Source organism: Heloderma suspectum, chromosome 1 (assembly GCF_057233095.1).
Source record: "Heloderma suspectum isolate Gila_16-S chromosome 1, 16-S_ref, whole genome shotgun sequence".
Taxonomy (NCBI): domain Eukaryota; kingdom Metazoa; phylum Chordata; class Lepidosauria; order Squamata; family Helodermatidae; genus Heloderma; species Heloderma suspectum.
The window spans coordinates 131260618-131286155 of NC_139458.1; the positions used below are offsets into that span (position 1 = coordinate 131260618).

Sequence of the window (25538 nt, forward strand, 5' to 3'; positions counted from 1 at the left end):
CCACAAACCCCCAAGTGCTGATATTGCAGGATTACTTCTTCATGCACACACAGAACAGGACAAACTCTTGTCACACCAGCAGCCAATGTCATACTTCAATAGGAAACTCTATCTTAGGGCACGTGTTGGGAAGATTACACATGATGAAGTCACCCCCCAAGCGGTTACATTTGTTACTCAGTTATGTACACAGGCCACAATTCAGGCAACTGACATACAAGACGGGGTACAACCTCAGATTTCCCCCCAGCTGAATTGCATACCGTAGAGGAGGGATGGGGAACATGAAGCCCAGCAACATCTGGAGAGCTACAACTCCCATCATCCTTCACTATTGGCTATGCTGGGTAGGGCTGATGGAAGCTGCAGTCTGGAAGGCTACATGTTCCACATCCTTGCCTCAGAGCAGGACTGCACAACCTTTTTGGTCGCAAGGATCATGTCAGGTGTCTGCTAAGGTGGTGGGGACTGCACACACACTCACATAGAACACACACAGTGCCTTCTCAGACTTGCCCCAGCAGCAACACATCTTGGTCTTGCAGCAACATCAAAGTACTAAAGCCCATTCCTCACCCAGCCACCATAAAACAATCATGGAAAAAAGAGTGGAAAAATACTCTAGGAAAAGGCTCTATGGTCTATACCATACAGGAGGAACCTTGTTCCTAGAGCATCCCATGAAGTAGGAAGGAACCTTCAACCATTGCTTCCTGGGACACTCTAGGACTGAAGCATCTGCTCTATGGCAGAAACCACAGAGCCTTTCCTAGAGTGCTTATTTCTCTCCCCACCCGCCTGGGATCTTTTGGCAGATGCTGGGGGTCTGGGTGCCAACAGATGGGTGGGGGCACACTGTTTGCACCCTACCTTAGAAGAAGAGGCTCAATGGGACCTATGACAACACTAACAAAATTGCAGCATTTACTCACCATTGCAAAGTAATTACTGTTTACCATGATAGGTCCACGCCCTCGAAGGTAAATATATTCTTCCCACCAATCACTAACCTACAAGAAGAAGCAGGATCAAATTAATTAATCTGTGAAATTCACCAGGACATCAACAGAAATGCATGCCTGGATACATTATATACTTCCCTGTTGAAACTGAAAGCAAAATAGAATCTCAGTGCCGTGTTCAGAGGTTTACAATTTTTCTCTGGCCTTGCCAGGTAAGCCAAAAATTGTGGTAACCTGGTTATTCCCCATTCTCTACTGGCTTGGTAGAGACAAGCGCCTCCATGCAACAGCACCTAAAGAAGCCCCCTGACCCCGCCTGTTTCTCTTTCTTATGGGAAAGACAGGCAGGGAGTGCGTTGCATTGGCTGATGCTTGGCGGTTGTCAGAACACTGCTGCTGAACAGCAGCCAACAAAGTTCCTGCCACCCTTTCCTGCTCAGGAGCAGGAAAGTAAGGTTGTAATAGGGATTTGCTGGTTTGATCCTGCAAGGGTTTCCAAGCAACTTCCAACCTTCATCCCAACTTTGGAGCTGGGGAGGGGGTGGGCATCAATGTGTAGCTGCCAGGATGATACAGGACTGAAGATTTGAGAAACTTACACTATATGGTTTCATGAAAGCATTCAGTTCATCTACTTACATAGTTCGCAGCCCACCAAGATTTCAGCTTCAAATACCACTGTAGCTTTGGTCCCAGGTTAACTGCAAAATCTTTGCCAAGACCTTCCATTCTTTTAAATTGTTCATCAATCATAAGTGGTCGAACTGATTCCAAATACTGGAATTCATAAAAAGAAAAAATACAGCTTCAGTGCACTAGGGTCTACCAAACCCACCTCTTTCCCACCCTCATACACTTAAGAAGCAGGCAAAAGCAATACTCCAGTAACACATTATGACAAAGCAGCAACAACTGCCAAAATTATATGGTGTGATGAACAGAAAAGGCCCCAGCAGCATGATCTGTTATTGTTGCAAGCCATCATCACACTATGGAGAGAGCTGACAGTCAAAGGCATGCTGCCTGTGGAAGATGGAGTAACCTTAAATTTGGACTCCTGATAGCAAGCACTAAAAAAGGGAGATGGTGGTAGCACTCAACCCACAGGAACGTACAAGATCACCAAAACAAAGCACTCAAGGATAACCTGTATCAAACTTCAAGAGGGCAGCAGAACACAGAGAAGCAAGACAAGGCAGCTCACAGGAGACAGCCTGAGAGACAGGCCAGTCAAGACAACAACAAGGTGAGGACAAGTCTCTCTGTAAGAACACCAGTGAGCAGAGGAACCCGGAAAGATGTCACACTATTTGTTGCACCACTTTTTTATTGGAAGATATCCCCTCCATTTCTGACACTCAAGTGAGAGTGTGCATGCTTATGTAGCCAAAATGGCACCACCCTCACCCAAGTGGGAGGAATTAGCAGAGCCCCGAGGTTTGCAGAAATACAAAAAAAAAAAAAAAGTAAAACAAACAAAGGAAGCAACCCCCTGCCCACAAATGGGGTGGGGGTGAACAAACAAAGTAACACAAGATGGAGGGGGTTAGAGCAGAGGAAGCTTGAGGGGTGGGTGGATGGAGGGATGACAGAAGCAGCAAAGGGAATGGGGTGTGACAGAAGATATGAACAAATGAAATGTACACAAGATGTGAGGAAGAGATGATCAGTCAGTAAAGATGGGGTAGGAATACAGGTGGAGAGGGAAAAAGAGCAAACAACTGGCAGAGCTGAGAGGAGGAAAAGAGGAGAGATGAGAAATGGGAGAAAAAGTAGGAGAGGGGAAGAGGAATAACACATGGGGGAAGGGAAACAAGAGAAATGTGAGGTTGTGTGGTGTGCTAAAATCATTAATTAATCCACACAACATTAACCTACCATATTAAATTATAACATTTTAAAACATGAATATGTATTTGTATATAATTGCCGATATTGCCAGAAAATGATCAAGCCTCTAGTTATCAATAAATTTGTCCAGTTTCTGTCTTAGTTCGTTAACATAAAAAATATTTTTGGCATAAAATCAAAGCCTCCCATATTGCCAGCCTTTCTTTAGTCATTACTATTTCCATTGCCCCTTCATGGATCACTGCCTTGTTGTGGCGAAGGGGCTTGCGTAACTCAGTGAAGCCATAAGCTATGCCGTGCAGGGCCACCCAAGACGGACAGGTCATGGCAGAGGGTTCTGACAAAATGTGGTCCACTGGAGAAGGAAATGGCAACCCACTCCAGTATTCTTGCCAAGAAAACCCCATGGAACGTATCACAAGGCTAAAAGAGATGATGCCGGAAGATGAGCCCCTCAGGTCGGAAGGTGTCCAATATGCTACTGGGGAAGAGCAGAGGGTATTTCCAAGTAGCGCCAGAAAGAGTGAAGCGGCTGGGCCAAACCCGAAAGGACACTCAGCTGTGGATGTGTCTGGCGGTGAAAAGAAAATCCGATGCTGTAAAGAACAATATTGTTGAGGAACCTGGAATGTCAGATCAATGAATCAAGGTAAGCTGGAGGTGGTCAAACATGAGATGGCAAGATTGAACATCGACATCTTGGGAATCAGCAAACTAAAATGGACAGGCATGGGCGAATTTAATTCAGGTGACCATCATATCTACTACTGTGGGCAAGAATCCCTTAGAAGAAATGGAGTAGCACTCATAGTCAACAAAAGGGTGGGAAAAGCAGTACTGGGGTACAATCTTAAAAATGATAGAATGATCTCAGTACGAATCCAAGGCAAACCATTCAACATCACAGTAATTCAAGTCTATGCCCCAACCACTGAGGCCGAAGAAGCTGAGGTTGATCGGTTCTATGAAGACCTACAACACCTTCTAGAACTAACACCAAAAAAAGATGTCCTCTTCATCATAGGGGATTGGAATGCTAAAGTAGGAAGTCAAGAAATCACCGGGATAATAGGCAGGCATGGCCTTGGTGTACAAAATGAAGCAGGACAAAAGCTAATAGAGTTTTGCCAAGAGAACACGCTGATCATAGCAAACACTCTTTTCCAACAGCATAAGAGGCGACTCTACACATGGACGTCACCAGATGGTCAATATCGAAATCAGATTGATTATGTCCTTTGCAGCCAAAGATGGAGAAGCTCCATACAGTCAGTAAAAACAAGACCTGGAGCTGACTGTGGCTCAGATCATGAGCTGCTTCTTGCAAAATTTCGGCTTAAATTGAAGAACGTCGGGAAAACCACTAAACTGTTCAGGTATGACCTAAATCATATCCCTGATGAATATACAGTGGAGGTGAGGAATAGATTTCAGGGATTAGACCTGATAGACAGAGTGCCTGAGGAACTATGGACGGAGGTCCGTAACATTGTTCAGGAGGCAGCAACGAAATCCATCCCAAAGAAAAAGAAATGCAAGAAAGCAAAGTGGCTGTCTGATGAGGCTTTACAAGTAGCTCACGAAAGAAGGGAAGCGAAAAGCAAGGGAGAAAGGGGAAGATATACCCAACTGAATGCAGAGTTCCAGAGAATAGCAAGGAGAGACAAGAAGGCCTTCTTAAATGAACAATGCAAAGAAATCGAGGAAAACAACAGAATGGGAAAGACTAGAGATCTCTTCAAGAAAATTGGAGATCTCAAGGGAACGTTTTGTGCAAAGACGGGCATGATAAAGGACAAAGAAGGCAGGGACCTAACAGAAGCAGATGAGATTAAGAAGAGGTGGAAAGAATACACAGAAGAACTATACAGGAAAGATCTGAATGTCCCTGATAGCCATGATAATGCGGTCACTGAACTTGAGCCGGACATCCTAGAGAGTGAAGTCAAGTGGGCCTTAGGAAGCATTAGTAACAACAAAGCTAGCGGAGATGACAGTATTCCAACCGAGCTATTTAAAGTCCTAAAAGATGATGCTGTTAAAGTGCTGCATTCAATATGCCAACAAATCTGGAACACTCAACAGTGGCCACAAGACTGGAAAAGGTCAGTTTACATTCCAATTCCAAAGAAGGGCAACGCCAAAGAGTGTTCAAACTACCGCACCATTGCGCTCATTTCACATGCCAGCAAGGTGATGCTCAAAATCCTACAAGCTAGGCTTCAGCAGTATGCGAACCGAGAACTACCGGAAGTACAAGCTGGGTTTCGAAGAGGCAGAGGAACTAGAGATCAAATCGCCAACATTCGCTGCATCATGGAGAAAGCAAGAGAATTCCAGAAAAACGTCTATTTCTGCTTCATTGACTACGCTAAAGCCTTTGATTGTGTGGATCACAACAAACTGTGGCAAATTCTGAAAGTGATGGGAGTACCAGACCACCTTACCCGTCTCCTGAGAAACCTGTACGAGGGTCAAGAAGCAACAGTAAGAACCAGACATGGAACAACCGATTGGTTCAAAATTGGGAAAGGAGTACGACAAGGCTGCATATTGTCACCCTGCTTATTTAACTTATATGCAGAGTACATCATGAGAAATGCCGGGTTGGATGAATCACAGGTCGGAATTAAGATTGCCGGGAGAATTATCAACAACCTCCGATATGCAGACGATACCACCCTAATGGCAGAAAGCGAAGAGGATCTCAAGAGCCTCTTGTTGAGGGTGAAAGAGGAGAGTGCAAAAGCTGGTTTGAAACTCAACATTAAAAAAACTAAGAGCATGGCATCTGGCCCTATCACTTCCTGGCATATAGAAGGGGAAGAAATGGAAGCAGTGACAGATTTTACTTTCTTGGGCTCCAAGATCACCGCAGACGGTGACTGTAGCCATGAAATTAAAAGACGCTTGCTCCTTGGGAGGAAAGCTATGGCAAACCTAGACAGCATAGTCAGAAGCAGAGACATCACCTTGCCGACAAAGGTCCGTCTAATCAAAGCTATGGTTTTCCCAGTAGTAATGTATGGCTGTGAGAGCTGGACTATAAGGAAGGCTGAGCGCCGAAGAATTGATGCTTTCGAACTGTGGTGCTGGAGAAGACTCTTACGAGTGCCCTGGACTGCAAGGAGGTCAAATCAGTCAATCCTAAAGGATATCAACCCTGACTGCTCATTGGAAGGACAGATAATGAAGCTGAAGCTCAAATATTTTGGCCACCTAATGCGAAGAGAAAACTCTCTGGAAAAGACCCTGATGCTGGGAAAGACTGAAGGCAAAAGGAGAAGGGGACGGCAGAGGATGAGATGGCTAGATAGCATCACGGATGCAATGAATATGAACTTGAGCACGCTCCGGGAGAGAGCGCAGGACAGGAAGGCCTGGCGTGCTATGGTCCATGGGGTCACGAAGAGTCGGACACGACTGAACGACTGAACAACAACAACATTTCCATTTGTCTCCAATATTAGGCATAAACTATTATTGCAGTACTAACTATACAAGAGCTCAAGTCTCTAGCCTGGTTCAGACATAAATTCCTAGCTCGCTATTTTATTAATTAGCAAGTTGAAAATGAGTGTGGGGCCCACGATCTCCCACCACCTCCTCTATTTATCTTAAACCACTGTTCCCCATTGCATCCAAAACAGAGAACTATGTTTCAATGTTAGTTTGCTACCTGAGTTCTTAAACCATGGTTTAAACCTTGGCTTATACTGTGGTTTAAGATCCTGAATAGTTAATGTAGTCTGGAAGTCCTCCTGGACTCTGCGCTAACTGGGGAAGCCCAGGTGGCTGCACTGTCCAGGAGTGCATTTTACCAGCTTAGGCTAGTGTGCTAGCTGTGGCCCTATCTGGAGAGCATTGGCCTTGCCTCAGTTATCTATGCACTAGTGATGTCCAGGACTACTGCAATGTGCTGTATGTGGGGCTGCTTTTGAAGATGGTTCAGAAACTTCAGCTGGTGCAGAAGGCAAGTGTTGGCAGGGGCGAGGTGATTTGATCATGCAACTCCTATACTGCATCAGTTGCACTGGTTACAGGTGTGTTTCTGAGTTTTTACCTTTAAAGCCTTGAATGGTTTGGGACCTAATTACCTGAAGAACCACCTTCACTCATATTGTCAGGGGTGTTTCTGAGCGCAGAGAGTGGGATAGCAGTTCAGATTCTGAACAAGAACCATCAGACATGGAGGAGGTGTTTTCCCAGGCTAGTCCAGATATGAGTAGGCCGGTTACAAACATACAGATGGCTGAGCTTGAGGGTCCCTCCTCACCCCACACCCCCGTGACAGTCAGCGAACAGGAGACTGACCTAATAGATGCCAGGCACAGGCGCAGAGCAAAGAGATAGAAGGCAGAGGCGGAACTTAGTCTACCCGATTGGCCTTGCATGAGAAGCTGCGCTTAGAGGCCTCACAATATGAGAGGGACCTCCCCTCCTTAAGTTAAGCTAGCGAGACCGCCTCCCTCTTCAAACGGGGGCAACTCTCGTAAATTCCATTTGGATCCCCTGAAGGCATTCCTTATAGATGGAGAGCTTCTCTGAGAATTTGCATCTGTATGACTCTGTGAAGCAATGGATTAAAAGCTGTAGATTGAAGCCTCTCGTCTGTGTATGTCTGGGCACTGAAGTGAAGTGGGGGATAAGGGAATCTTGACACATATCAGCCTGCTCACATTTTAAGATCAGCAAGAGAGGCCCTTCTCATCTGCCTACCTGTGAGAGCAGTTAGGTGGGTGACAAGATATGAGAGGGCCTTCTCTGCAGTGGTCCCACACCTCCGGAATAAGTTGCCATCAGGGGTCTGCCATGCTCTAACACTGCGGGCTTTTAAGAAGGCCTTGAAAACCTATTATTTTACTCTGGCCCTCTCCTAATATGATTGTTTTGTTGCTGTTTTTATTACTGTTTTTGATGTTGGTTTTATTGCTGGTTTTATAATATTTTAACTGTTTTTAATTGTACTTTCTCCACTGGAGAAGGAAATGGCAACCCACGCCAGTATTCTTGCCAAGAAAACCCCATGGAACGTATCGCAAGGCTAAAAGATATGATGCCGGAAGATGAGACCCTCAGGTCGGAAGGTGTCCAATATATTACTGGGGAACAGCAGAGGGAATTCCAAGTAGCGCCAGAAAGAGTGAAGCGGCTGGGCCAAAGCCGAAAGGACACTCAGCTGTGGATGTGTCTGGTGGTGAAAAGAAAGTCCGATGCTGTAAAGAAGAATATTGTTGAGGAACCTGGAATGTAAGATCAATGAATCAATGTAAGCTGGAGGTGGTCAAACATGAGATGGCAAGATTGAACATCGACATCTTGGGAATCAGCGAACTCAAATGGACAAGCATGGGCAAATTTAATTCAGGTGACCATCATATCTACTACTGTGGGCAAGAATCCCTTAGAAGAAATGGAGTAGCACTCATAGTCAACAAAAGGGTGGGAAAAGCAGTACTGGGGTACAATCTCAAAAACGATAGAATGATCTCAGTACAAATCCAGGGCAAACCACTCAACATCACAGTAATTCAAGTCTATGCCCCAACCACTGAGGCCGAAGAAGCTGAGGTTGATCGGTTCTATGAAGACCTACAACACCTTCTAGAACTAACACCAAAAAAAGATGTCCTCGTCATCACAGGGGACTGGAATGCTAAAGTAGGAAGTCAAGAAATCACCAGGATAACAGGCAAGCATGGCCTTGGTGTACAAAATGAAGCAGGACAAAGGCTAATAGAGTTTTGCCAAGAGAACACGCTGATCATAGCAAACACTCTTTTCCAACAGCACAAGAGGAGACTCTACACATGGACATCACCACATGGTCAATATCGAAATCAGATTGATTATGTCCTTTGCAGCCAAAGATGGAGAAGCTCTATACAGTCAGTAAAAACAAGACCTGGAGCTGACTGTGGCTCAGATCATGAGTTTCTTGTTGCAACATTTTGGCTTAAATTGAAGAACGTAGGGAAAACCATTAAACCGTTCAGGTATGACCTAAATCATATCCCTTATGAATATACAGTGGAGGTGAGGAATAGACTTAAGGGATTAGACCTGATAGACAGAGTGCCTGAGGAACTATGGACGGAGGTCCGTAACATTGTTCAGGAGGCAGCAACTCAATCCATCCCAAAGAAAAAGAAATGCAAGAAAGAAAAGTGGCTGCCTGATGAGGCTTTACAAGTAGCTGAGGAAAGAAGGGAAGCGAAAAGCAAGGGAGAAAGGGGAAGATATATCCAACTGAATGCAGACTTCCAAAGAATAGCAAGGAGAGACAAGAAGGTCTTCTTAAATGAACAATGCAAAGAAATTGAGGAAAACAACAGAATGGGAAAGACTAGAGATCTCTTCAAGAAAATCGGAGATCTCAAGGGAACGTTTTGTGCAAAGACGGGCATGATAAAGGACAAAGAAGGCAGGGACCTAATAGAAGCAGATGAGATTAAGAAGAGGTGGAAAGAATACACAGAAGAACTATACAGGAAAGATCTTAATGTCCCTGATCCTAGATCCTGATGCATCCTAGAGAGTGAAGTCAAGTGGGCCTTAGGAAGCATTACTAACAACAAAGCTAGTGGAGATGACAGCATTCCAGCTGAGCTATTTAAAATCCTAAAAGATGATGCTGTTAAAGTGCTGCACTCAATATGCCAACAAATTTGGAACACTCAACAGTGGCCACAAGACTGGAAAAGGTCAGTTTACATTCCAATTCCAAAGAAGGGCAACGCCAAAGAGTGGTCAAACTACCGCACAATTGAGCTCATTTCTCATGCCAGCAAGGTGATGCTCAAAATCCTACAAGCTAGGCTTCAGCAGCATGTGAACCGAGAACTACCAGAAGTACAAGCTGGCTTTTGAAGAGGCAAAGGAACTAGAGATCAAATCGCCAACATTCGCTGCATCATGGAGAAAGCAAGAGAATTCCAGAAAAACATCTATTTCTGCTTCATTGACTACGCTAAAGCCTTTGACTGTGTGGATCACAACAAACTGTGGCAAATTCTGAAAGAGATGGGAGTACCAGACCACCTTACCTGTCTCCTGAGAAACCTGTACGAGGGCCAAGAAGCAACAGTAAGAACCAGACATGGAACAACTGATTGGTTCAAAATTGGGAAAGGAGTACGACAAGGCTGCATATTGTCGCCCTGCTTATTTAACTTATATGCAGAGTACATCATGAGAAATGCTGGGTTGGATGAATCACAGGTCGGAATTAAGATTGCTGGCAGAATGATCAACAACCTCAGATAGGCAGACGATACCACCCTAATGGCAGAAAGCGAAGATCTAAAGAGCCTCTTGTTGAGGGTGAAAGAGAAGAGTGCAAAAGCTAGTTTGAAACTCAACATTAAAAAAACTTAAGATCATGGCATCTGTCCCCATCACTTCCTGGCTTATAGAAGGGGAAGAAATGGAAGCAGTGAGAGATTTCATTTTCTTGGGCTCCAAGATCACCGCAGACAGTGACTGTAGCCATGAAATTAAAAGACGCTTGCTCCTTGGGAGGAAAGCTATGGCAAACCTAGACAGCAGAGTAAGAAGCAGAGACATCACCTTGCCAACAAAGGTCCATATAATCAAAGCTATGGTTTTCCCAGTAGTAACGTATAGCTGTGAGAGCTGGACTATAGAAGGCTGAGTGCCGAAGAATTGATGCTTTCGAACTGTGGTGCTGGAGAAGATTCTTACGAGTCCCCTGGACTGCAAGGAGGTCAGATCAGTCAATCCTAAAGGAAATCAACCCTGAGTGCTCACTGGAAGGACAAATCCTGAAGCTGAAGCTCAAATATTTTGGCCACCTAATGCGAAGAGAAAACTCCCTGGAAAAGACCCTGATGCTGGGAAAGACTGAAGGCAAAAGGAGAAGGGGACAGCAGAGGATGAGATGGCTAGATAGCATCACCAATGCAATGAATATGAACTTGAGCACACTCTGGGAGAGAGCGGGGGACAGGAAGGCCTGGTGTGCTATGGTCCATGGAGTCACGAAGAGTCGGACACGACTTAATGACTAAACAACAACAACAACAACATTGTACTTTTAGCATTCTTAATATCATATTGGTTTTATGTGTTTTATTGCTGTATGCCACCTTGGGAGGGCTTCTGCCCTGAAAGGCACCCAAGAAATACTTTAAATAAAATAAACAAAATAAATCAACCAACATTAAATCACAGTTCACCATTTTAAACATAACCAGGAACTACTGGACTACAGCCCCAGAATTCCTGACCATTAGCCATGCTGACTTGGGCTGATGGGACTTCGTCCAAAATGTCTGGAGGGCACCATGTTGGGGAAGGCTGGTTTAAGCCAACTAGGACTAAAACGTCAATGAAGGGAGGAGTAAGTGTTCAGCACCAATGCTCATTCTCACCTTGCTAAACTATGGTCCAAACAGGGCTTCTGTTTTTATCTAGGAATGCATCACAAGTATGTCATAAGAAATAGTAATAGATCTAGTTGTAAATCATATCCCAATATTTTTCCATAATCATATTTTTCTCATGATTTTAGTCCATGGACAATTCCACTGCAAGTGGTAAAACAAGACATTTCTCTCCTTTTGAGATGTACAGAAGTTTGGATTACAAGTAAAAATCAGTAACTATAATTTAGGGTATAACATACCATCTAGACATTATTTTATAGTTACTCTCTCTAACATCCATATTTAAAGAAAAAGGTGTGACCAAACTTATGAAGATACTCTCAGAGGTGCAATGGTATGTTATGCCCTTCAACCTGGGCCCATTTCACTGTGTAATTTTTTACATATTGAAAGTTGCATTCACATTATAGCAAGATTTCACAGACCTTTGAAAGAATATGATATCTGCTGCTTTCATTTTATTTCATTTTTTAAAAAAGGATTATAAATAATAATCCTCTTCCTCAAACATCTAAACACACCTACCACCTGTCATATATTAGTGTTTTGCATAATGACATTCTCAGAACAAAGTCCAGTGAGGAAAATAATCTCAAGTCTATAAGCCATTTGGAGATTGTACAATGCAGACAGAAGATTAAAGCACGGGAATGTAAAGATTTTGAATATCCTGCCTTTAGGGGTATAAATACGAGATAAAATCAGGGCGTGTCACTTTGACTATTCCTGATTTCATTGTAAGTGAATGCAACATACCTTAATGTGGAACTGAGTTTATCGGATATCATGTTAAGTTTTACAGATTTATATTTTTGGACACAGCAAATCAAAGCCAGCATTTCATCTGGATTTAAGTTTGAGAGGAAGAGGGAGCTTCAGTATATATAAACACACCCTATTTACAGTATCTTTAACAGCTGGAACAGGAAGACGTGGCAGAGATGTCTGAAAACTGTACAGCATTGGTTTGCGACCTGAGAAAAGCTTCACCAGAGTCTGAAAATGAAAAAGAAGAAAATAAAGTTTTGCAGAATGTAGAACAACAGTCTAAAGTCTGTTTCACAAATGTGCACGTATGCCTTTGGACTTCCTTTATAGATGACCAACAAGGTGCAGGTTCAGACTTGGATCTGTTGTTGCTTCTAAGTAATTTCTTTGAAAGCCTATAGCTGCTATCCCCCTGCAAAGTCCAGCTTTTCTGTTAGGCCTCTGGCTCTTAAGCTTGATTCCCAACTGTAACCAGGCATTAAGTACATCTAAGATTTGGTTGCATTCTAACCATACTGTCCCTCTCACTCACTTTGTAATCTCCTTGGGAGCAGGGACCTCTCCAACTATATTATTTACACTCTGACACAGTATCTTTTAACACAGTATCTTTTAATCATCTCTTTCTTCACTAGAACATTCTTGGTGGCACAACTGCTAAGGAACATGGGAAAGGGCAAAGGTATTCAACAGCCAGAGCACTCAAGTCTTCCATGTATCAGGATAGTACAACTAATTTAACTTCAAGGGGAAGACCATCTCAGTTCAAAACAGAACAATTTTAAAGGATCTTAAATAGCTTCCTATCTGTTCAGAAGGGGTTTTGCACTTTGCAGTTTCAGCATGGGAGAGGTGTTTAAATTTAAACTACTGGTTGTTTGATCTTTCAGTGTTCAGGTCTTCTCATACACACAATATACATAAGTACAAATATCTGAAGCTACTAGTTCATGGCACTTTCATCAACACTGAGCATAATCCCAGCTCCGCACCTTGGATAGCTTCTTTAGAGTTCTGACTGGTTCTGACTGAAACCCAGAGTGGATTCACCTCCCCACTGACATCACAGCCACCAGTGTCCATTGCTACCAACCTGCCTTGCTTATTCATATATAGTAATGGCCTCACTATGATAAGCATTGTCTCAATAAGCAGAAGACATTTCCCCTACACTGGAATTCTCGCTAACATGACATGGCATACTGAAGTTCTTGCCTGAAAGCACAGCTATCACAAAATTGATTAAATTCTATTTTCTAAACTTTTGCAGAACACAGCAGTTCTCATACCAAGAACAGAGATAAATAATGTCACAGTTGCATCTCCTTCAAGGTTATTTAAGCAAGGAAACAAAAAAGAAATGTGAAAAACATAGTTACAAAAATACTAAGAAAGGAGGCTTAGAAAAAACTAGAACAGTCAAAACTGTTTAGTGAGGGAGAATGCTACAACCTAGCAAGTAAGCCAATTATGTTAAAGTCTCTCAAATTTCTGGAATTTCAGTCCTTATAAAAGAGAAGCAGTATTAGCAGTATTTCTCAACACACTTGCCATTTCAGTTATGATGATAAATGGTTTCCTGCCAGTATCCAGGAGTAAAATTCCAAAAGCAAAATATATTAGTCATTGCTGTTCACACTGCTCAAGCTTAGCATTATAAGAAAAACAGACTTGGAAGTATTTCTAGGACATGCCAAAAATCCAGCCAATGAAAACGCTAAGCCGTGTCGATAGAATGCTCTGGACCTTACCCTTCAGACAGAGCCTGTATTCAAATGAGAAAGCTCTTGGAATCATAGCTGAAGAAAACTATCAGACATTTCATGTGCAACTGATTTCTATTTTCCACAGAAGTATTCAACATACTAGTCATCATGTTCAAGCTGAATTCCTTCTATAGTCAATTAATACGTACAAAAGACAGAGTGTATTAATCACAAGAGACTGTTGTACATAAGATTTCTGTTCGTTCATTTATAATATTTATTAGGGCGCAATCCTCAGAGGCTGACAACTATCCAATGCAGGGCAGCTGCAGCATGGAGGTGATCCTCGCCTCTGCGCTCTCGCCACCCTGCATTTTTGGCTAGACAGGCGATTTCTAGCCAAAAAACAAGGAGCTTCACAGTGGGACAGGGGGAGGTTGGGATGCACATAGGAAGCTGCATAATGCAGCTTCTGCGGCCTCCTCCCCTCCCTGCCCCCAGAATTGCCCCCTTCTCCCCATCTCAGCGCTCCGTTTCCAAGCATGGAGACATAGCTGGTGCGGAGAGAACCGTGCTGGCTATGAGGGGGCAGGGAGGACAGTTTCTGGGAACCAATGCTCATATATAGCTTATATATCTCAGGGCAACATACAACCAGGGCAAAGACAAAAATTGAGGTTTTCAGTCAGCAGGACTGCTTAACAAGTGTATTCCCTCTCAGCTGCTCCCCACCACCCAAAGCACATTCAAAATGCTTCCTCCTCAGCTTTCTTCTGACCTGGGGTTCTTAATGCCATTACCCTTTATCAAATCTTGTGTTCCAGCATTTAGAGCAACTTGTAAATATATTTATTCAGCAGTCCTAAACAGTCCTTTGTTTGCTTGAAAGAATGATAGTATTGAGCATTTAACTAGTCAAATATTGCAGTCAGGTATAGCCAAGCTTCACTCAAGTGGAGGGGCATTCTACTAGTTCACAGACTTTAACCAAAGTGAAATGTTGAAGGAACAGGCGGGACCACTCGATGGCATTTTTATGTTTCCACTAAATATTAAGAAGGAAAACTAAGAAAAATACTGAAGCAACACTCCTGAATACAAAGTTACTAACAATAGATATAATCAGGTAAATGTTACATCAACGCCATATTCAAATATATGATAAAAAAAATATCTTACCATCCATAGCTTGGTTCCTGTAGAAAGTTTGCCATGTTCAGAAAACATCCACCCATGGTAAGAAAGCAGCATCTTCAGCGTATAGCGCATTGAGAAAATAAGGGCCACCCAGAGCCCTGTCCCAAAGAGAATCCCACTGACAACATTCTGTGTTTGGTTGGACATATAGCCACTATTTTAAAAAAAATATTAAAGGAAAAGCATCTGTCAGTTAAAGAATTCTGGAAAAAGGTGAAACAGTAAAACATACTAAGAAAGCCACTGCTGTCAAGAAAGGATCATTCTGGGTGTCTCTACACGAGCAATTTATTGCATGCTTGCGATTGGTCACTCACAGAATTTTGCAGGTCCTTTACGTTGTCAACCTCCAGAACACCTTGTGCACATTTTCCCCTTTATTGTGCTCTCAAAAAGATCAGCAATATACTAGTAATAAAAGCTAATGGCGCCATATTGGCAGTGTGTAATGCTGGGTTAGCACAGTGAGCTTGCCAAGGAAGGACTTTCTTTGATTCAATCCATGTCTCTCTCGATCGCTGATCAGAGAGAGAAAAGAGTAAAATGCCTCCCTGAAATAAAGGGAGACAGATTTGATCCCCACCCCATCAAGCTCAGCATCAATGTCCTCTGTTGATTCAGAGCACCCCATTAAGTTCAGAGGGGCTTACTCCCAAGTAAGCATGCCAAGGATTGCAGACTTAAAGTGTGATCTTACTCAGAAGTAAGTCCCAGTGACTTCAATGAGGCTTACTCCCACGTAAGTGTGTCAAGGGCTGCGAGGAAACAGTATAGTACAAGTTAAACTACGAAAGCAAGCCTCCCCCACCCCCTTTGCACACATGCCAAGGAGGGAGGGAGGCACTTCCTCTATGCAAACCACATGTCTGCTGTGTAAAGAAACCCATCCTAATTCCACAAAGGAAGCGAAACCAGAAAGCCCTGGAAAGGATTAGGGTTTGTTTTTTTTTTGCTTAATGTAGAGACACTCTCTGAACGTCTAACAGGAGTGGGCTGAAATGGCCCTGCAAATTCGCCAACCTGTTGAGACCTGGCAAGTGGGGCGGGGGAAGGATTTTGAGAATTTTCAGTTGGGGGGGGGATAGAAAACAGTTCAAACGTGGGACGAGGGAGGTTCCACTTACTGTGGCAGCTCCCACCACCGCTTTTCTTTTACTTTTAAAAAAATGGTATCACTGATACCAATGTAACCAATGGTTACATTAAAAAAGTGGAATAAATTAATGATTTTGGACAGGAAGGCCTGGTGTGCTATGGTCCATGGGGTCACGAAGAGTCGGACATGACTTAATGACTGAACAACAACAAGGCCCCTTCCAACCCAACTGTTCTATGATTCTATTTCATTTCTGTACCACCCAACAGCCAAAGCCCTCTGGGTGGTTCACAAAAATTAAAACCCAAAATACGGCATGATACAAATATAATATAAAATGTTTAACGTACAAAAAATATGGAATAGCAAAAAGCCAAGAATCTCTGCAACCATTTTGCAAAAATCCATCAATAAAGGCGGTTTGAGTTGTTATTAGCCTAGTGGTTAGACAATACAAATGAATCACTTGCTTGTATTTTGGAACAAATTTGTTCTATGATTCCCCTGAAATATTTACCTTGAGCATACCAGAAGAATTTTAAGGAAATTCATGATTTCCTGAAACCTCTTCTACTATATTAGCCCTTTTGCAAGTTTGGGATAAAATAAGAGTATGTTGTCTTGTAAAATCCCTTTGCTGCTAACTTTTGGTGACACATCAGAGTGGTTTAGATATAAAATTATGATATTTGCTGAGACACTAGTGTCATCCAAGAGCCAGGAGGGAGAATGTAGTAGCCAAATCTCTGTTCCAGCCATCACTGCACCGCCATAAGTTGTGGTGTTTTAAATGTTAAAAGGGGAATAAAAGAGAAATCTGAGACTGCCACTACTACCATAGTATGCTCCCCCCTCATTTCAAATATGAGGAGACCATTACAACCTCCATCCCCAAATTCTTCCTCTGGCATGGATTTTAATCTGAGATAGAACAGAATGCAACTTTCCCCAGCTATAATTCTCTAACCCTCCCATCCCCAATATGTCAGGAGTGCTAACACTTGCATTGCCTAGAGCTCCTGGTGTCTGGCTTGCTACTGTAGTAGCACCAAGCACCATGTCTGCGTGCATATGCATGTGCGCGCACAGCCACACACATATAGAGAGAGTGTGTGTGTGTGGAGAGAGAGGGAGAGAGAAACTGAGTATGAGTGGTATAAAGCTTATGAACTGTCCTCCAGATGAAGGCCATATGGACTAAGAGTTCTGAGTCTGTAGATCCAGAAGTTTTCCTTTCTGTCAAACATGTCAGTGTCCTTTGTTTGTTCAACTGGAAGTAATTGTAAATCTGAAAGACTATGTGCAGGTGAATTAAAATGTCATGCTGCAGTTACCTCCAAGAAACCACTTCTTTTAGAAGCACAGTTACGAACAAAACCTATTGCACTAGGCAATCAATAACATGCAGTTCCACTAATGTGATTTATGTAACTGAATGTAAAAAAAAAAGGGATGTTGTATGCAATATGTAGAAAAAACTGCAATGGACATAAGAACAAGACTCAACCACAAATCTGCAATTCTTACCAAGAAACTAGAGCAGCCTAGTTCCCCCCCAACACCACTGGCAGAGCAGAAGCTGCAATATAAATGGGTTGGAGGGATGGAGGCTCCTGAGGAGATGCAATAGGGTCAGGGTCAGATTCTAATCAAATTGGCTCAGAGTAAACCATGTTATTTCCATATCATCATCATCAGTTTTAGCTTATTTTGAGCCAATCTGAGGAGGAGCAATGTTTCATCCATCACTAACACTTGCCAGAAAAATCTGCCCAATGAGAAAGGAGGGCATAGCTTACTTACGTTGTATCAAGGGTCCGGTTGATTTTAGCTATTAATCCCAATGAAGGATCTACTTTGGCGTACATTGTTGACATAACTCCTACAACTACAATAAGCCAACTGGATGGGCTAGCAGGATAGACTCCTGTGATTATGCCATTCTGGAAAGACAAGAAACCTATACTTTATTTTTTTGATTCTGAAGCAATCATTTTCATATTTCCTAAAGAAATCATATTAAAAACAGTCCCAGCATATAGGAAGACATGACCATATAAATGCCGACTGACTCGTCACATTGGTCTTCTTGAGAGATTACCATATTATTAGCAGAAATATTTGTGTGTATGAGCATATATGGAGACGGATGGACATTGAAGACTGATGAATATTGCACTGCTGGAAAGCTGGTGGTCTTTGTACTTACAGAAAACTGTTTGGGGAGCTGAAGATCTGCACAGCTGTAAATACCACCCCACAAACCAGGAAAACCTAGCACAATACATGTCCATAATAATAATGGGCAATCCAGGCAGACATTTCTTACTTGGACTGCCTCCTGCCATAGAAAAGTAGGCTCTAACAAAGGGAAATGCAAGAGGAGGGAACCCCTTTGTTCCCTCCTCTTGCAGCTCTTGTCCATACAGCCTAAAAGGGCTAAACTGAAACTGTCAAAGCACCTCTGTAGGCTAAAGGAAAGGCTTCTCAGAATCCCAGGTTATAAAGACACTTTAAAAATATTAGTTACTGGATGATGAAAGCAAGAGGACACCAAGGGCAGCTGTAGCTCAGTGATACAGCAATAAGGTTTCAGGTGGAAAATACAGTTAATGGACTGTGAGAAACAGTAGGTAGGGACAACAAAGCTTGTCAGGTGCTGTGTGAGTGTGAAAAAAGGAGGGAAGAGTATGGGGAACCTTTAAAAAACATATTGCAACTTCGCCATTACATTTGTAAACTCACTTTTCTTCCACTGAGCTTAAAGTGGCATACCTAAAATTTTCCCTCTTTCATCCACCCAGCTACTCAGTGAGATAAGTTGGGCTGATAGAGATTGCTCAAGCCACTCAGTGAGCTTCGTATCTAAGGAGGGATTTGAACCGTGGCCTCCCCTGGGTCCACGGCATCAAACTGGATTGTTTGTCTTTCTATGGCAGCAGGCAGTCCAGGTGAAGAGATGCAGCAAGAGAATCTGGTTAAATGGGGTTTCACTTGATTTATCAAGTTTCATTGTATTTGAGGGCAGAACTACACATTATTTTGATCATCCAGCCTTCCAAAACATGTAATTGCAGATTAACAGTAACACATGAGTAAGAACACTCCTGCAGGGAAGAACTGGCAGGGAGGAAGGGGCTATTAAACATTTCCCCTGCTCACTGATTCTTCCCCAGCAGTGCGTATTTTTGGAAGAAAAATAAAAAGCCAGAACAGATTTTTTCGGGGGCGGGGGGGGAGGTGGCAGATGGGAGAAGGGTTAAGCACCACCCCACCGCCATTAGTGTTGCACAGTAAACATGGATGTTCAGAATTGCCTGAGTTTAGTTTCAGATCTGCAGTATAAGTTACCTTGAATCTGATGAACTTCTTCTTCCAAGAGTAGAGACCAGACAGATAGATCTGCCTGAGAGCTTCATGGCTCATACGCAGATCAATTCCATCTGGGGTTACAGTAAACTGAAACGCAACTGCTTGATGAGCTTCCGCCATTGTTAGAATGTATCTGTGAAATGAAAGAATTTTAAAACTGTGTATTAGTAGCCGCTTACTTTGCAGGAAGTAATTAATCAGAAATAGGGAACAGGATATCTAGTGCAAAGTTGTGCAGGCCAAGTACTCGCTACCTTGGTTTTTTCACAGATGTCAACTACTGCAGGAGTGCTACTCACTTCTGTAATATTTAAGAGCACTTCAGAGATATGCCTCATCAACCATGAAGAGCAAAGTCCACTGTAAAAGGACGCTTTTGAACTAAGGCAACTGACGACAAGAAGTCTGTGTTATGGAGCAATCACATTATCTCATTAAGAACTAGATTGGATCCCGACCTCCCCTACGCACACACACACACACACACACACACGCACACACACAGTGAAGCAACTGTAGAATTTCAGAGTTCCACATTCAAGCCAATCATTACTTTCAAAGACTGAGAGCATACCAGAATTGGCCAGAAACCCACTCTAAAGAAGCAGACCATGAATATAGTCTGAAGAAAGATTTGAAGTTAGGAGACTTCTGGACAGACAGCTCCTAGCACTTCCAGTCAAATTACGTTGTGCAGCTAGTCCATCTTCCACTCCTTAATGGATGTTTTTGTGGTAAGAAGAAGAGACAGAAGAAAATATGGAAGGGTTACAAATGGAAGATGATGTCATCTGGACCCCCTGTAAAATTCAACAAATGAGGAAGGGCTATTATACAATGAAAGTCTCATCTGGAAGCACCTTAGTCATTTCAGAAGCTTTTAAATAGAAATTTTTATAGATTTAGGGCACAATCCTCTTGTTGAGGGTGAAAGAGGAGAGTGTAAAAGCTGGTTTGAAACTCAACATTAAAAAAACTAAGATCATGGCATCTGGCCCTATCACTTCCTGGCATATAGAAGGGGAAGAAATGGAAGCAGTGACAGATTTTACTTTCTTGGGCTCCAAGATCACCGCAGACGGTGACTGTAGCCATGAAATTAAAAGACGCTTGCTCCTTGGGAGGAAAGCTATGGCAAACCTAGACAGCATAGTCAGAAGCAGAGACATCACCTTGCCAACAAAGGTTCATATAATCAAAGCTATGGTTTTCCCAGTAGCAACGTATGGCTGTGAGAGCTGGACTCTAAGGAAGGCTGAGCGCTGAAGAATCGATGCTTTCGAACTGTGGTGCTGGAGAAGACTCTTACGAGTCCCCTGGACTGCAAGGAGGTCAAATCAGTCAATCCTAAAGGATATCAACCCTGAGTGCTCATTGGAAGGACAGATACTGAAGCTGAAGCTCAAATATTTTGGCCACCTAATGCGAAGAGAAAACTCTCTGGAAAAGACCCTGATGCTGGGAAAGACTGAAGGCAAAAGGAGAAGGGGACGGCAGAGGATGAGATGGCTAGATAGCATCACCGATGCAATGAATATGAACTTGAGCACACTCCGGGAGAGAGCGCAGGACAGGAAGGCCTGGCGTGCTATGGTCCATGGGGTCACGAAGAGTCGGACACGACTGAACGACTGAACAACAACAACCACCACCTATGGCCACTAGACAGCGGCTAAATGGCCATAGGATTTTTCATTTTCTGGGAAAAGAGGTTAGAGCCAGCGCTCCAAGGTCAGTACCCAGAAAACCACCTCCTCGCCCCTTGAAGGTGGCGTGGTTTGTCCCTGGCTCCACGCTCATAACAGCAGTGTAGAGCGGGGGGAAAGGGGGCATTCCTGGGGGCAGGGAGGGGATAGCAGAAGTGCCGTTATGCTTCTTATGTGCCGTTATGATGCTCCCCCCCCCCCCCAGGCACCCCAGCTAGACAGCTGAAATCGGCCATCTAGCTGCAAATGCAGGACGGCTAGAGCACAGAGGAGAAGATCCCCTCTGTGCTCCGACCACACTGCATTGGATAGCTGGTCACTTCCGAGTTCAGAGGCAGCCAACTATCCCCATAGAACTGCATCCTTAATAGCGTGCTACTCTAAGTTAACAAGTACTTGGGTCATCCCCCCCACCCCAAACTTGCAGTATTTTTTAGAGTAACATCTATGTTCTGGTTCACTGTTCAACAGAGGTACCCCATTCAAATTGTAAGCACATTTTCCTTTCTTCAATGCTACAGCCCACTTTTGTTCCTAACTTTTGTGCATCAGAACTTGTCTTATTAGCTTATATTCTAAAAGTATGCCTACTTTTAACATTTACGATTATATTATCTAAACAAATTAGCAGTTATCATATTACAGCAGTACTTTCCCAACTGCACTGGCTGTCAGCCTGTTTCCTGGCTCAATTCAAAGTGCTGGTATTAACCTTTAAAGCTCTAAATGGTTTGGGGCCAAGTTACCTGAAGGATTGCCTCCTCCCACATATACCTACCCAGACCTCAAGATCATCTTTTCCAGGTACTCCTGTCAAATAAGGTGAAGCAGGAAGAGCGTCTATTCTGTGGTGACACCCCAGCTGTGGAATGTGTTCCCTCAGAGGTTTGCCTGGTACCTATGTTATGGTATTTTCAGTGCCAAGTGAAGGCCTTTTTATTTTCTCAGGCATTTTAATTTTTCAATACTTTTAGTTCTGCTGTATTAATGTTTTGCTGGTAGTGGCTTTCTTTTAATTGACAATGTGATTTTTAGTTGTTTTGACTTTTACGTTTTATGGTTTTAAGTTTTATTGTTAACTGCTGAGAGAACGTTAGTTATTGGGTGGGATATAAATAATGTTAATAAATGGATTATTAGACACAGAAGAACCAAAAAGGGCATTGGAGCAGAACTGGCATGGCTATTAGCAACAGAATAAGTTCCAAGTGATTAATACCAAAGCAAAATAGTTTACTTCCCAGGACAAGCTAAACATCACTACTCCTTTGATTTTGTGTATATGCAGGGCAGGAGTATCAGTTTCAAATTAGTGTATTGATTCTTGGTTACCAATGATTTTATCACAATGTACCACATATAGAAAGGTTCCACTGGAAGAGAGCCACACGTATGGACAGGATGTTTTTAAGGGCACCAGCCCTATGTTACCTCAGTGGTATGGAAGGCACTGAAGCATGCATGGCTGGTTCTCATACCACCCTGGTAATATAGGAATCCTAAGGTCATGCCTGGCAAGTTGGCGACACAACTACTTCTCATGCCAGTTCTTGGGGTGGGAGAAATAACTGTGACTGTGCTTTAAAAACAAACAAAAACAAGGAGATGCATGAACATTTAATCAAATAAACATATATGCAATGCTTTTTTCTTTCTTTTTTTTTTTTAAGGCAGACAGCCTACCTGAGGCATGAGTGGGATAGATGGCTGAATGGGCACTGGAATTGCTACTATGTAAATTTTGCATAGCGGGAAGAAGCTGGGGATGTGGCTCAGGTGTAGAGCATCTGCTTTGCATGCAGAAGGTTGCAGGTTCAATGCCCAGTGTCTCCAGGAAGGGTTGGAAAAATTCCTGCCTGAAACCCTGAAGAGCCACTACCAGTCAGCGCTGATAATACTGGGCTAGATGCATCCACGGTCTGACTCAGTATAAGGCACCTTCCTATGTTCTTAAGTTGGGCTCCCCCCATGGGAGAAAAACACACAGCTGTTGTAATTATACATTTCTATGCAGCCTAAAGATAGTGACTTGTCTAATTCCCCTAAGTGAGTTCATGAGGAAGGTGAAATTTGATTGAAGGCCCTCCTGGGTCATATCCCCTTCACCACTATATTACGGTATGAAGCTTTAGCAGATGGATTTAGCACAGATTTGTGCAAATTATGTTGATCTTGATGTGGCTCTGCAATATCAGCCACAGCCAGATTAACAGGTGGGAGAGGGGATGGTATACATCCAGGAAAGAGTGATACAAGATTGCAGGGAAGCTTCAAGTAATAAGAATTTAATTATAGTGAGGAAGATAACTTTGTCGTATTTGTTAAGTCAGCGCCATGTCTAATGGCTCTGAGCAAATGAAAATCAAGGTATGTGGGGACAGCTTGCCATCTCTTATAATGAATACAAGACTTAAAAATACTTTGCAATGCTTTGCAATATACAAGTTTAAATGGAAGCCTCCATTTCTACATCAGATCGTTAAGAGTTCTGAGGTCACAACTCATGGAGTATAGTTTTGTATTATCTGTAGAATCCTTGGGATGACAGTTGTTTTCTTTCCTGGTCAAGGAAAAACCACTGCTTATTTATTTATTTACATGATTTATATACCGCTTCACATCAAAGACTTCAGAGCAGTGAACAACAAAAGAATAAAACCCCGTAATTAACACAATTAAGGGATCAATCCTATGGCTGCTAGACAGTGGCTAGACGGCCATAGGATATTGTGTTATCCGGGAACTGATGTAAGAGCCCGCACTCGGAGGCAGCGCGGAAGAGCCTCATCCTCCGTGCTTGCCGGAGTGCAGAGCGGCCAAAAGGGGCGTGGCTGGGGCATTCCAGGGCAGGGAGGGCAGAAATGCCTGTACGACACATCCTATGTGAACTTAATAAACCACAGCTAGTCACTCAGGGAAGACCTCTCAAAATAGCAGTGTCTTCAGGAGGTGCTGAAAACACAAAGTTGGCCCTGCCTGACCTCCAAAGACAGGGAATTCCACAGGAAGGGGGCCACCATGCTGAAGGCTCTTTTCCTAGTGGACTCCAACCAGGCCATAGGTCCATGTGGAACTACCAGAAGCAAGCCCTCCAATGACATCAGTGACTGGGCAAGTTGGTAAAGAAAAAGGCGCTCTCAGGTATCCTGGTCCCAAGTTTTGCTTTGTACACTAGGGCTTTGTATACTAGTAATCATACCTTAAACCTGGCCCAGTAGTGAATAGGCAGCCAGTGCAGTTCCCTCAGCAAAGGAGTTACATGCTGAGAAGGGGCAGTCCATGACAACAGCTGAGCTGCTGCATTCTGCACTAGCTCCAGCTTCCTTCCAGACCAGCCTCAAAGGCAGCCCCACATAGAGCGCATTGCAGTAATCCAGACTTGAGGTTTCGAATGCCTGTACCACTGTAGCCAAGCTATCCCTGCCGTAGCTGGCGAACCAGCTGAACCTGGTAAAAGACACTCCAAGCCACAGCGGTCACTTGGGCTTCTAGTGACAGTGATGGATCTAGGAGTACTCTCAAACTACGGACCTAATCTTTCAGAGGGACTGCAACCCCATCCAGAACAGGCAATGAGCCTATCTCCCGGATGGAACCACTCTCGCACAGGGCTTCTGTCTTGCCAGGATTCAGTTTGTTTATTGGCCCTCATCCAACCCATTACTGAGTTCAGGCACTGGTCCAGGACTTGCACAGCCTCTCCTGATTCAGATGTCACAGGGAGGTACTGCTGTGTGTCACCAGCATACTGATGGCTCCAAATCCCCTAATGACCACTCCCAGTGGCTTCATATAGATGTTAAACAACATTGGGGACAAGATGGTACCCTGCGGCACCCCATAGCTCAATTGCCAAGAGGCCAAGGAATAGTCACCAAATGTTACTCTCTGAAATCGGCCCCGTAGGTAGGACCAGAACCACTGTAACACGGTGCCTCCAATGCCCATCCCACAGAGTCAATCCAGGAGGATGCCATGCTTAGTGGCAGAGCTTAGGGATGAACGAATCTGTCAAGCTCAATTTCGCTCAGGTTCTCATTTTTCCCAATTAGAAGTTTGTTCCATCCCACTTCCATATTGGATTGCATTTTTTGTGTCTTAGTCAACACAAAAAACTATTTCATGCACATTTTTGTTGCACATTTTTCAAAATATGTGCATTTTTCGTGCATATTTTTCTGCAAACTGCATCACAAACTTTGGAAAGGTATGGATTTTGATGGCCAAATGTTCTGGTTCATGTCTAAATTGGAGAAGAGTAGATTTGGTAAGTTCACATTGAAACACGAACCAAACAAATTTCTCACCCATCCCTAATAGGCCTCGCATGCAAGAAGTCTTCCTTGGTTCAGTCCCCAGGCATTCTAGTTAAAAGGATCAACGAGCAGGTAACTGGAAAAAACTCTGCTCAAGGTCCTGGAAAGTTACTGCCAGAGTTAGGGATAGATGAATGTCAGTTTTGGTTTCATTTG

General features: G+C 43.3%; 1 protein-coding gene across 8 annotated transcripts in view; it reads right to left on the bottom strand.

Moving 5' to 3' along the window:
- CPT1A (carnitine palmitoyltransferase 1A) overlaps nucleotides 1–25538 on the bottom strand; it is an 80983-nt gene that overhangs the window by 41472 nt on the left and 13973 nt on the right. For 6 of the 8 annotated variants that reach the window (XM_084858122.1, XM_084858095.1, XM_084858131.1 and 3 more), the window contains 6 exons: nucleotides 19340–19493; nucleotides 17792–17931; nucleotides 14875–15046; nucleotides 12116–12217; nucleotides 1602–1739; nucleotides 933–1010 (listed from right to left, as the gene is read on the bottom strand). In XM_084858122.1, coding sequence (XP_084714248.1) covers nucleotides 933–1010; nucleotides 1602–1739; nucleotides 12116–12217; nucleotides 14875–15046; nucleotides 17792–17931; nucleotides 19340–19480 — 771 coding nt within the window. In that variant the 5' untranslated portion in view covers nucleotides 19481–19493. The remainder of the gene's footprint in view (nucleotides 1–932; nucleotides 1011–1601; nucleotides 1740–12115; nucleotides 12218–14874; nucleotides 15047–17791; nucleotides 17932–19339; nucleotides 19494–25538) is intronic. The other 2 variants (XM_084858161.1, XM_084858152.1) reach the window with 1 other exon arrangement.